The sequence below is a fragment of the Neolamprologus brichardi genome, chromosome 18, assembly GCF_056152115.1.
Source record: "Neolamprologus brichardi isolate AB-2024 chromosome 18, ASM5615211v1, whole genome shotgun sequence".
Lineage (NCBI taxonomy): Eukaryota > Metazoa > Chordata > Actinopteri > Cichliformes > Cichlidae > Neolamprologus > Neolamprologus brichardi.
Genome location: NC_142121.1, coordinates 29,847,902 through 29,861,907, shown reverse-complemented (window position 1 = coordinate 29,861,907; position 14,006 = coordinate 29,847,902). Strand labels below are relative to the sequence as shown.

At 41.1% G+C, this 14,006-nt stretch overlaps 1 protein-coding gene across 1 annotated transcript; it reads right to left on the bottom strand.

The window, feature by feature from the left end:
* Nucleotides 1-1,790: 1,790 nt before the first annotated feature.
* LOC148097779 (GTPase IMAP family member 9-like) lies at nucleotides 1,791-3,782 on the bottom strand. Its single transcript, XM_087831338.1, has 2 exons — nucleotides 3,714-3,782; nucleotides 1,791-2,899 (listed from the first exon to the last, which is right to left on the bottom strand). Exons 1-2 carry the CDS (start codon nucleotides 3,727-3,729, stop codon nucleotides 1,791-1,793), a joined length of 1,125 nt encoding a protein of 374 aa, XP_087687464.1. The 5' UTR covers nucleotides 3,730-3,782.
* Between the last annotated feature and the right edge of the window lie 10,224 nt (nucleotides 3,783-14,006).

Sequence of the window (14,006 nt, the reverse complement as noted above, 5' to 3'; positions counted from 1 at the left end):
CTTCCATTACATACTTTGAGTTTGTAAACATTCAGATAGAATAATTGGAATACATTGTATCCAATTGATGGCAGCAAAGGGTGTTAGTCCATCCCAGCTGTCACAAGGAGACAAAGGCAGGGTACACCCTCAGCAGGCTGCCAATTTATCACAGGGCTAGCAATATATATATATGTCACATAAAACCCACTACAATGCTTAAATAATTTTTATTTAAAACACCTAACATGGAAAGCTTTCTTTCCAAACCTGAGCTGTTTCAGATGCTTTTTGAAAGTCTGAGCTCTCTGATCTCAGTGTAAGCTGTCTGTGCCCTCAGTGGAGCTGCATCTTGAAAGTACTTCTACTTCTTGTCTTCCCCGAATGTTGACCACCTGTCCAAGATTACTGAAGATCTGATGTCACACATCCTGGTGACAACAGCGTGCCCACCCCAGAAGACAGAGGCCAAAGATTTAGTCCCGTCCACCAAAGGTCTTGTGTCCCTTGAGTTAAATTTTTGTCACTCTCTGCGTCGCCTTTCTTTAGTGCTAATTCCGTTTTATTAAGTAGTAGTGTGATTACTGCACATGTGAGAGAAACAGGGAAAATACCAGATACTAGAGAGCTGTTGATAATATTTACTAAATGATTTGTAAAACAATGAGATACAGGTTTAAATAGTTTTGTTTTGATGGGGGGACGTAGAGAGGTGCAAGACGTTAACTGATGCTTAATTTCTTCCAGATCTTTAAAATCTACAGGTGAGAATGTGGACATTTAGCTTGTGGCAGTAATTTGATCAGAATGTGATGCAGTACTAGATAAATAACCACGAGAAGCTAAGATACTATTCAACCTGTAATGTAATATTTTGTATTTTCCAGAATTATATTTAAAAACATTATAAGGTTAACCAGCAACACTGAGAAAGCAAGAACAACACTCAGTTGAATTATGACAGTGACTCACAAATTTATTTTAAAGGAGACAACTAGGTTACAAAAAGAAGGACCAATGCTTACAGTTCTAGAGGTCATGGCACAAAGTCCACAAATCTAAGTTTATTGTCAGGCTGCGAGTCACACATGTGAAGGCAAAAGGCAACGCAAACAACTCAGTCAAGGGGAAGTTAAAAGTTGGAGCAAAGATGGATTCATTCACCAAGAAAGTGAAGAAAAGTAAATCTCACAAACAAAAAAACATCACTGCCAACAAGAGAAGTTACAAAGAGCTCCCACAATCAGTTTCTTAATTGCTTATCTATTGGAGCCTATATGTTTAACCACTGTTACAGAGTGAGATGGTACATCCTGCTCATGCTGAAAGTCCGTCACCAAAAATGATAATATGCTCTCACATCCACACATACACCAATTATTTCACGTAAAACATAAATGTGTTTGTAAAAAATTTAAACATATACAGATATCTCTAACTATAATATTACCATGACTGAATACTATGAATGTCCCAAAAGCCCACAGTAAGACTCTACTTCAACTAATAAATCACTAAGATAACATAAGAAGGAAATTCAATATGTCCACAGGATCTGCTGTGTGAAAACAGCGAGCTGTAAATGAAAAATAAGAGAAACACTCAAAATTTCAGAAAGAAAATTGAAAGGTTTTACAGGAACCTCACATATAATCCCCAGAATATTACGACTTTTGAACTTGTTGCTATCTGTGACATCCTGCTAGGAAGTCTAGACATGCTGGGGAACTCTAAGAAAAAGTTTAAAACAATGGTTCAATGATACAGCGCGGCAGTCATGAGTTTCTATATGAGAAGATCCTGACTGTCATTCAAAGCTTGAGTGTAAAAGTGGTTTTTAACATCTTCCCAAATTTTTTAGCTCCTCCAACCACTGCATGGCCAACATTAAGTGCGGTTTCAGCAGGTACTGTCAGAAAAAATAATGGATTAAACTCCTCAGCTTCATCTCTGGCTTCATTTTCATATCTGGTCTGAATCTTGCATCTTTCTTCCTCCACTTCTCTCTCACACTTCTCCTTTAACTTCTTCATGTCCCATTCTCTCTCCTCTTTCTCTCTCCTCCTCTCTGCCTCTCTCTCCTCCATATCTCTCTTTCTCTCCTCATTCATCTCCTCTCTCTCCCTCTTCCTCTCCTCCTCTCTCTCCTTCCTCTCCCTCTCTCTCTCAGCCTGGAGTTGTTCGTTGTATTTCTGCATCTCTTTCTCATATCTTTCCCGTATTTCTCTCTCCATTTTCTCTTTTTCTTTCTGTATTTCTTCTTCTTTCTCTCTCAGGATGCGTTGTTTCTCCTCTTCAATCGCCCTCTCAGCCTTTTGGAACATCTCGTTGGTGTAGTGGCTTCCTCCGTTCTTCTGGACTATCTCTCTGATCTTCTGGATCAGCTCAGTGACCTGAGATCGCTCCTTCAGTTTATTATTGAAGACGTGGTACTGACCGTTACATCTGGCCACGAGTTCCTGCAGGTCTGAGCTTTCTTCTAAGAACTCTTCAATAGTGGTGCCTTCAAGTTGGTCTCCATGGGTAAAGAGAACCATGCTGTATTTGTCTGCTGCGTGGCCAAAGATTTTTTGAATCTTTTGCACCGTCTGTTTTTCCTCTTCAGTGTATCTGCCCAGTTTGACGACCACCAAGAAGATATGGGGTCCTGGAGAAGCATAGGAGATGCATTCGCATATATTTTTCTGAGTTTCCTCTTCATCAACCCTGGTATCAAACAGGCCTGGGGTGTCAATGACAGCAACGCGATGTCCATCCACTGTAGCTTTTCCTTTAGAAGATTCTACAGTCATAGATTTGGCACTGAACTTGGATTCAAAGCACTTACGGCCCAGAATAGTGTTTCCAGTAGCACTTTTCCCAATTCCAGTCTTCCCCACCATCACAATCCTCACCTCATCATCATTTGTCCTGCCAGAATCTGTGTAGAAAGATCAGAAAGAATACATGGCATGAAATACATTGTACTTATTATACATATACCTGATCATGCACCGGGTTTGGGGTTGGTATTTTACGTTACAAATGTTCTGGTAGATGGTCAAAAGTTAATTCAACATCTGCAGAGATGGGTCACAAGTCTCTATTCTGCTGTTGATCCTGTGAAATCAGAGTCATCCTCAGTAATGACCCTGACACTCTGCTATCAGGAAATGCAATTAATCCTTTTTTCTTTCTTTCTGGTCGATATAATCACAAATGGCTTGTAAATATCACACTTATGAACCGTGTAACTATAATGTTACAGTGGATAACATATTTAATAGCAGAAATCTTAATGGACATTCAAAAGTTATGACCTCTCTTCCACATCTCAGAGCTAAATTCACAAACTGCTGTCTCAGAGACTTGGTTAAATAAGGAGCAGGTTGACATGGTTAGAAAGGAGCACTATGGACAATAGTAATGACCAAAGGAGAACAGTGAGTCTTTGTCTTTGTTTTCCTATTGCCCATTATTATTGCTTGTTATTATTATTAGCTAATGAAAGTGTAGGCAGTGCAAAAGTAGTTTTTATTTTTTGTTCATTTTTGTATAATTGGGTAGGTCTTGATAAACATTCTGCTTCTACCTACTCCCTTTCAGACTTAAAACATTTATTTAAACCATCACAGGTCTGTGTCTAATACTAACCTCAATGATCTTGTTTCTGTTTCTGTCTTTCTATGTTAGTTTTAAAGTTTTAAATGATCACTGCTGTAACACTAGAAAACATGACTAACATGATGACTTACCAAACTTGGCAGCCATGCTTGGGTTGTAATTGCTTCTGTCGATGTTCAGTCTAAACAGTGTTGTGTAGCCAACTGAAGTGGAGTAAGAAGTGAAAGGCAAAGACTGTGCTGCAGCTTCTTCATACAGGCAGTATGAGCCAAACCACACCTACAACTGACTCTACTGAACACAGAGTGAAAGTGAAATCATAGTTTAGCCCCGTTATTTCCGTTAAAAGGGGATTTTTATAAAACCGGACATGGACTCAAATGTATTCAGAAATCAGCATCTGTCTGAATTAACTACTATGTGAATACTTTTTTTTGTTCTTGAATATTGTTCATTAAAAATGTTAATTTTATTAAAAATATTTTGAGATTATAAGATAACATTTTGCAAATGTTAATGTTTTGCAAGGACTGCTTTGTGCTGTAGTGTCTGTACTTCTAAAATAGTGTTGCTGTTTCTTGTAAATGGGGATGGAAGGGGGGGGGACAGGGGTCTGGCTTTGCACATCAGATAAATTTGAGTTTGGTGCACAAATCAAAAAGTGAAACTGGAAGCAAAGAAATCTATACTAACCTGTGCAGCAGTGCTTGCTATTAAGAAAAAATGTGTCGTTTCTTGTAAATTTTGGGAGGAGAAAGCAAAGTCTGAAGAGTGAATGCAGTGACTTCCTGTACCTGCAGGAGGGCTGTGGTCCTCAGTGCTGTAGTAAATAACCAGGACATAAAACAGTGCACCTGAGAACCTGAAACAGAAAATAGATGTTCATCAGATCCAATTTTTGTTGAGTTTTTAAAACATTCTTGGCAAATTGCCAAGAATGCTTTCATTAATTAATGAATTATTAATGAAAACATTCTTGGCAAATACTTTCGCTTTCGTCCGTCTTGCGCCGGTCCAAGATGGCATCGTCTTGAGCCACCTGTTGTAGTGATTTGGCACATTATAAGTAAACCAGACTTTCACTGTCTGCATCTTTTACTGTTTTTTCTGCATTTGTTCACTCCAAGTTTGACAAACCTACAGATATCCAGAGTTAACTCACTAACAATGTGGAGCAGTCTCAGTGTATTTAGCTGCTTTTTCCCTAAACACAACCAACTGAGAGAAACGCTTGTAGTCCTCACTTTGGTCATTTTGAACGTTGAAGGAGATTTGTTCCATAGACACCTAATACTAGTGTTTCCTGCACTTAATCCATCACTACTATGTTCTATTTAAATCCAGATTCCTTTTATAGTTTGCAGTGAAATTTGTTAAACCGTTGCTTAATGGGACAGAAGTACAAGTCACTCTTTACTAACACGTTTGTAGATAAGTTTATTGCTGAACGACACAGCTAGCAGTCTCACACACTCTTTTATTGTTTTATGACTTCTTTTGCTGACTGTTGGGGGCCTAACTGTAACCCTCTCTGTCTAACTGTTGTTAGTTAAGAATCTGTAGTTTTTAGAAGTAACACAAGAAAAGTTTATTTCTAAAGGAATACCTGTTGTTTGTGGTGCTCTATTTAAAACTATTAGCCTCTGTGTCTTTTCGGAGAGCTAAAGAAAAAGTAAAATGCTCCTAAAGTAGTTAAATCATGTATGTGTAATCAACAAGTCTTACTGTTGCAGTGTGTTTGTGACTAGTAAAGGGCTAGTTGCATTAAAGGAACATTGGGGGTTGATACAGTGCTAGTGTGGCTAGGTGTGTATATGTGCTTTTAGAAGTATCACAGTTTATTTCTAAAGGGATACATGTTGTTTGTGGTATTCTGTTTAAGAACTATTAGCCTGTGAAACTATTAGAAAAGTGAAATCTTCCTAAACTAGTTAAATTAAATGCTGTGTGGGAATACACGGTTTTTAGAAGTATCACTGTTTATTTCTAAAGGGATACCTGTTATTTGTGGCACTCTGTTTGAAACTATTAGCCTCTGTGTGTTTCAGAGCACTAAAGAAAAAGCAAAATGCTCCTAACTAGTTAAATTAAAAGTAAAATACCCCTAAGTGTAGGTATATTACTACTCCAGTATGTATTTTATAATGCAAATATTTATAACGTTTCCAATTTGATTGATCTGTTGAAACCAACCAAACTTGAGGACAAAATGATCAGTAATAATTTAATAAATAATCTTGGACTGACTATGAAGAAAGTTGTCTTTTTGCTTTAGAGAGACAAAGGTGAAGAAGTGGTGTTTTACTACTGTCCTTTATGACACTTTACTCATTTTTGTTGTTTCCAACTGATGGCGCTGTATAGGAATTTCTTTTACTTATATATTAATCACATTATTTTTTATCAGAATCAGAATCAGAATACTTTATTGATCCCTGGGGGAAATTATTTTTTTGTTACAGTGCTCCATTATAAACCAACATTAACAAGACAGACAATACGCTAACTAAGAATAGTACAATATATACATATATATATATATACATAAGTCACTCATTAATAAATATCTGGAAAAGAAACATGTGTAGTTGTAGCAGTAACCAGTGTGTTAAGTGGATGCGTTGTACAGGGAGATGGCCACAGGCAGGAAAGATTTCCTGTGTCGTTCAGTGGTGCTTTTCGGTAATCTCAGTCTCTCACTGAACGTGCTCCTGTGACTGACCAGCATGTCATGGAGTGGGTGGGAGCTGTTATCCAACATTGTCTTTATCTTGGACAACATCCGCCTCTCCGACACCAGCTTGAGGGAGTCCAGCTCCATCCCCACAACATTACTGGCCTTACGGATTAGTTTATTGAGTCTGTTGGCATCTGCTACCCTCAGCCTGCTCCCCCAGCATGCAACAGCATAGAGGATCGCACTGGCCACAACAGACTCATAGAAAATCCTGAGCATTTTCTGGCAGATGTTGAAGGACCTCAGTCGCCTCAAAAAATAGAGACGACTCTGGCCCTTCCTGTAAAGTGCTGTGGTGTTTTTAGCCCAGTCCAGTTTATTGTCAATGTGTACTCCGAGGTATTTATAGTCCTCCACAATGTCAACACTGACCCCCTGGATTGAAACAAGGGTCAAGTGTTTCCTGGTCTTCCTGAAGTCCACGATCAGTTCCTTGGTCTTTGCCATGTTGAGCTGAGATGATTCTGCTCACACCACGTGACAAAGGAGTCGACCACAGCCCGGTACTCTGTCTCATCATCTCTGCTGATGCATCCAACCACTGCAGAGTCATCAGAAAACTTCTGAAGATGGCAGGTCTCTGTGCAGTGGCTGAAGTCTGTGGTGTAGAGGGTGAAGAGGAAGGGGGAGAGGACAGTCCCATGTGGTGCCCCTGTGTTGCTGATTACCTTGTCAGACACACACTGTGGGAGACGTACATATTGTGGTCTTCCTGTCAAGTAATCAACAATCCAGGACACCAGAGAAGCATCCACCTGCATCGCTGCTAACTTATCACCCAGGAGGGTCGGCCTGATGGTATTGAAAGCACTAGAAAAGTCAAAAAAACATGACCCTCACAGTGCTCGCCGGCTGGTCCAGATGGGTGTAGACACGATTGAGCAGGTAGATGATGGCATCCTCAGTTCCGAGACGAGGCTGATAAGCGAACTGAAGCGGATCCAGATGTGGTCTTACTATGAGTCGCAGCTGGTCCAGGATGAGCCTTTCCAGGGTCTTCATGATGTAGGAGGTCAGTGCCACGGGCCTGTAATCCTGGGGGCCACTGGGACGTGGCGTCTTTGGTACAGGGACGAGGCATGATGTCTTCCACATCACTGGTACCCTCTGCAGACTCAGACTCAGCATAAACAGTTTATGAAAGACTCCACACAGCTGGGGGGCACAGGCCTTGAGGACGTGGGGACTCACTCCATCTGGTCCAGCAGACTTGCTTGAGTGAAGTCTCCTCATTTGCATCTCAACCTGGTATTGGGTGAAGGTGGTGGGTGGGGGAGGGGTGTCAGTAATCTCACAGGAGGCAACAGCGCCATGTGAAGAGAGAGGCTGGCACAGTGGTGTGGCTCTGGATTCCAGGCTGACTACAGGTGAGGTTGTGGGGGTGTGAGCAGACACTGTGGTGTCGAATCTATTGAAAAACAGATTCAACTCGTTAGCTCTATTCTCACCTCCCTCAGCTCCCCTGCTGTTGGTTGGCCTGAATCCAGTGATGGTCTTCATGCCCCTCCACACCTCTCTCATGCTGTTCTGCTGGAGTTTCCACTCCAGCTTCCTCCTGTAATTGTCCTTAGCCTCTCTGATCTTGTCCTTTAGTAACACCTGGACCTTCCTCACCTCCTCTTTATTGCCCCCTCTGAAAGCCCTCTTCTTGTTGTTGAGGAGGGCTTTGATGTCCTTAGTCACCCACGGCTTGTTATTTGGGTAACAATGAAGAGTCTGAGCTGGAACAATGGAGTCGGTGCAGAAAGTTATGTAGTCTGTGATACACTCAGTAAGCCCATTGATGTCCTCGGCGTGAGGCTCACAGAGTGTTTCCCAGTTGGTCACCTCGAAACAGCCCTGTAGTTCCGCTAAGGCCTCCTCTGACCACCTCCTAACAGTCCTCGTGGTCACAGGTTCCCTCCTCACAATTGGCACATAGCGGGGGGTGAGGTGAATCAGGTTATGATCTGACCTACCAAGTGGGGGGAGGGAGGAGGAGCTGTATGCATCCTTGACATTAGCATACAGTAGATCTAGAATTTTTTCTCCCCTGGTGGGACAGTCCACATATTGTCTGAATGTTGTTAGTGTATTGTCCAGTGATACATGGTTGAAGTCACCCGAGATCACAATAAAGGCACTCGGGTGCTGAGTCTGTAACCAGGCTATGGCAGAGTGGATAGTGTCACATGCAGCTGTGGGGTTAGCAGAGGGAGGAACATAGACAGCCACCAAGATGACGTGAGAGAATTCCCTGGGTAAATAATACGGCCTGAGTCCAACAGCACATAGTTCAATGTCCGGGCAACAAATCCTTTCTTTGATTGTTATGTTGGCAGGGTTACACCACCGGTTGTTAACTAAAACAGCAAGCCCACCTCCTTTCCGCTTACCACTAGCGATGCTGTCCCTGTCCGCCCGAACAGTGTGGAAGCCTTCCATGGAAGCATTCCCATCGGGAATGTCCTGGTGCATCCATGATTCGGTGAAACACATCAGGCTACACTCTCTGTATTCCCTCTGACTCCGTACCAGTGCTGAGAGCTCGTCGATTTTATTCGATAACGATCGCACATTTCCCATGACAATAGACGGCAGACACAGTTTATACCTCCACCTCGCTTCGAGCCTCCGCTGTCTCACCGTCTCCTTCTTTCTTCTCTTCTGTCCTTGACCTCTGCATCCCCGATGTGTTTTCTTCCAAATTTCAGCTGGTACTTCTGCGGGCCTGGCCAGCGAGCCGGCCGGCATCAGGGCGATCAGCTGATCTCTGGAGTAAACAGTCCGTGAGTGTAGGAGATGTGCCGCGGTCCCGTTCCTTGATAAAAGTAACAGTTCCACGGCCACCAGAAGAACAAAAACTCTCTCAATCGACATGATTGAGTAAAAGATAATAAACGGATGAAAATACAAGTCAGAAAAAAAAAGAATACGTAAGAAAAAAGAGCTAAACTAAGAGAAAAAGCAGGAGCGACTGTAACAGGCTGCACGCTGGTTGGCGCATGCGCATATATTATTGTATGATGCCTTGGTGCCACTGGATTTTAACATGTCTTACACTCATACAGTAAGACAAATGGTGGGGGTCTAGTAAGGTAGTTGGGGGAAGCAGACAACTCCACAGGAAGAGTCTTTTGTCCCTTCGAGGACTCTGGGAGATAGCAAGGGAGTGTGAAACTTAAGGTGTGAAACAGCTGTGTACTGCCTTTTGTTCCTGGAGAAGGTATTTAACACCACTAGTCCCAGAGAGCAGCCATTTGGCTTTTCTACCTTTAACTGAGAGCCATGTTAGACTCAGGGAGACTCTGCTGACCGTCTACCCCGCGGTCATGTAGGCTCTCCACAAGCTTGGTTGTCTGCTCTTTGTGTGTTTTGATTAAAGAATGTTGGCTACCACTCACCGCTTGTCTGCAGGCTTTATTTAATGGAAAACTTCCACAACAGTGCTATGCTTTGTGTTCCACTTCAACTGTTCACATGCCAAATTTTCACTGCATTTTGAGCTTCATATGTATACATATATGTATATAAATACAGTTAGTTTGTATGTGACTTTAGGTTTACATATACAAATAGAAATAGAAAAAGAAATGGAAATTGTTTATTGTCATCAATTTTTAGATCCAATGACATTGAGTGAAAAGGAGTTGCACTGAAAGTATCCCCACCTGTCACGAACTATACGCACTGGAAGCGATTGTGGCATTTTTCTAGTTATTTTAGGCCATTTCGGCCATTCTAAGAGGCTGAGAGGTAGCACTGGCTGCTGCCAGTATTTTCAGGTTGTGGTTGTTATATTTAGGTCTGGTCCTTTACATTCATTTTGTAATTGTTTCTAAAATTGCTGCAGTGTCATATCACTTGCACAAACATCACTTTTATGGGTTTGTTGTCATTGGTGCTGTTATACACATTTTTATTTTAAAGGTGCAGTCTGTCATAGATTAGTGTGTAATTATGAATTAGAATAAATCCTTTAAAATTACATAGGAGCAGGAAACCACCATGTCAGCCTGCAGTGTTGAATACAGTGGACACCACCGTTCCAACTACAAGTGTTTTATGTATGTAGCCAAAGACTGGCGACTTATTTATTGGTCAAAGAGAGACACTAGTGACCTTGTTAACATAAAACAATGAGTAATTTAAAATGAATTAATTTATGAATATATAGAGAGATATCAGCTGAATGTTTTTTAACCACAAAATCTGCTATTAACCTATTGGCATTCCTCTGTATCACTCCATAATGGCTGTACTGCCAACAGTTCAGTACTGTTTAAAGAAATAATTTAATTAATTTATTATAGAAAAAATATCAGTCGTGAGTATTTTTGGCCAGTTGTAATTAGGGATGGGTATCGTTTAGGTTTTTTCCGATACCAGTACCAAACCGGTACTTTTGGTGCTGGTGCTTAAACGGTGCTCGAACCGGTGCTTAAAGAATGGAGACCACACACTTTGTCCAAAAACCTTTCATGTTCAGCTGTTTTTTTGTAAAAAGATAACAATGTTAGCCTTTTCTGCAGATATAGGGGATTTATGGTATCACTCTTAGCTGGAAGCAGTGCTTAAACAATGGAAAAAACACCAACTTTGTCCAAAAACCTCTCATGTTTAGCTGTTTTCCACTTTTTCTTTGGTCATTTTAGCCTTTTTGGCCAGGGTGAAGGGAGTATCTGCCATCAAACAAGAAGACAGCCGCATGTAACTACGACAGTGTTTGCTAGTTCACCTTACATGCATTAATTTAATAACGTGGTTAGCCTACTCAAAATAAATTACACACAAACAACATAAAGCTACTCACGCAGAGAACAACGGCTGCTGCTGCCATCATCATCATCATCATTTCTGCTACACTGGCAGGGCTAGGGGCCAGGACTCTCCTTTTCGGGTTTTTGGGGGATGTTGCTAACTCCGGGTCCGATAAGCGGCACCACTCCCGCAGTAGATGTGCTCGGTGTGAGGTCTCGCAACAAGCTATCAAATACGGTGCATTTCGCGGCTTTTAACAAAATGCTATGTGTCGCCAGGTGTTTCATCAGATCCGAGGAGTTACCTCCTTTGCACAGTATCACCTTAAATCACTTGTTGCAGGCTGCTGAGTTTGCATCTTTTGCTGTGAAGTACAACCAGACTTTTGACCGCTTCGCCTTGGGCATTTTTAATTTGTAGCTCGCTGGCTCAGAGACTTCCCAGATAGCAAGGAGACATTGAACAGATGTTGATTTTCCATCTGAACCATCAGAATCGTCATGCTTGAAATGTCAACACAAAACCAATGTTGAAACAACATTGAAATACTGATGAAACCTGACACTGACATTGAAATAACATTGATTCACTGTTGTTCTGTCATCGTTGATTGTTCATCTATTTATAGTTGACAAGGTGACAACAATCACGTTGAAAAACCATTGATTTATGGTTTCGCGGGAAATTAAAGCTGCTACCACTTGGACTATTCCATAGCCCCCCCTCTCACAGTGGTACATCCCTTCAGGTAACCATTGTCTTGTACGGTAGAGCGGGACATTAGATTTACTCTCAGCGGAATTGACCGGAGAAGGCATCAGTTCATGCACTGCACTGGCCTGCACCACGATTAATATAAGGTAAGAATGAATGACTTTTGTTCTATTCGTTATTTCCACGGTTGCATTTGAATAACAGTAAAAAACAAACAAACTTGTTAATGTAAAGTTTCGGACAAAATGTGGGAGCCCGAAATTGTGTCTACTTTCATCTTACAATCCGGCAACAAATAAACTGCACTGCGAACAAAGTCAACAAAGAAAACATTTTCATTTCATACTTTTCCGTTATATTCCCTTACAAAGCTAGCTAGCTAGCTGTAACGCTTCGAGGGTTCCTTTGTTCTTGCAGTCGCCTTGGCGCTTGACCCAGACTTTCGCTCTGCAGTTGCTTTTTAGCATAGTACTACAAAAAATTGTAAATCTGTGATATATGATTGATAAACGTAAAGGTAACTGTATAAATGTGTTCAATGACTTTGTTACTTTTAATGATTGGAGAGCACCCGCTTCGATTCGCACTCAATTCAAACTTTACGTTGCACGCTCACCTAACTTTACGTTGCACGCTCACCTAACTTTACGTTGCACGCTCACCTAACTTTACGATGCACGCTCACCTACCTTGCGTTTGCACCTTTTGTCCACACGTAAACTGCGTTTTATTATTTATTTATTAGTTTTTCGCCTCTCACTGCTTAAGCCATTAATCTTTCTGGAATTGTTTTTTTAAACAGATGCGACCTCACAAAAGATATTAGCTATGCTGTCAGACCTGACGACAGCTGTTAACGAACTCCGTGAGGAGGTCAGAGCCATCCGCCATCCCTGCTGAAATGAATCGGTAGATGCTGGGGTACTGCCTCTGGATTTGCCCTTGCACAACATTGAGGAGCTAAACAATGCAGAGGCAGCTCTTCAATCATAAGAGGCAAATAAGGCAATGGTAAGTATATAAAGGTTATGTACACTTTGTAACTATAAAGTGTAATAGCTGTCAGATGTGATTTAAATACATAACAACGGCCTGTTGATTAAACACACAAGCACTTGCATACACATTTAAGACATGAGACACGCTAATTCCATCTCTTAAAATGTGTCTATAGGTGAGACGCTTTCCCTTGATTGGAGGGACCACACTGGAGGTGCGAGTCCGCCGTGTAATGGCTTATGCCAATACAAACGAGCTGGTCTCGGTACTCAACTGGGCAGGGAAAAAAACCAAGGACCAGACAAAGCAAAAAATGGCATTTAAAGATACAGCGCTCTGCAAATGCATATATGGTGGTAAGTTTTACAGTTTTTTTGCTATATTACTTTGTCTTTCTTAATAACAAGACTTTCATGTCCGGTTAATCTGGAGATGGAGTCTTTGGTCTTTGGCTTGTTTAGTCCTCGGGTTGTAGTTGTACAGCCCGAGGACCCCATGTTTATTTTGTTTTAAAGGATACACGGCACACTATGCTAAGACTTATCACTTTTTCCGCTCATAGCTCTTTGGGAATCAAATGCGGCAGTTTGCAGATTTACGCCTGGTGACTTTCATGTTTATCAGCCTAGGAGTTTACATACTTTCTCCCCGCTGAAGACAGTTAACAAGAGCTTATTCATGTGCTCTAATTCACTTTTTGTGTTTGTGTGTGTGTATTTTTTTCCTAGATGGCCTGACGCAGCAGTTAGGGGCAAACTCTATGTCCGAGTTTGTCTTTGCACAAGCAGTGCAGAAATGGCTCCGATACGCCCCAGATCGTATGGGTATGGGTGGTGCAGGACGCACATCATGCATCCCCATCCCAGAGTAAAAAATTACAAACTTCTGTGAAACATATAAATGTAAATAGGAAACTGTCTTTTAATAAAGTATTTAGCAAACGAAACATCCCTATTGACGTTTTTTTGTTTATTTTTTTTCTCTGTTACATCACATGCAATGCTTTCTTATTTTAGGATATTAATATTGACATGATACATTGTGAGACATTTGTTGTTGTTTTTTTTATAAAGGGTGTCCAATTTGAGGAATAAGTACAATTATGTGTTTAGGTGGTTTAAGTATTGATGGAAACATGCAGTAGTTTAGTATTGGTTAAAATACTTATAAAGAAAGGTAGATTTCCAGTCATGATTTAACTGTTGTTTTAATAAAAAGCAACTGTGTGAAAGAG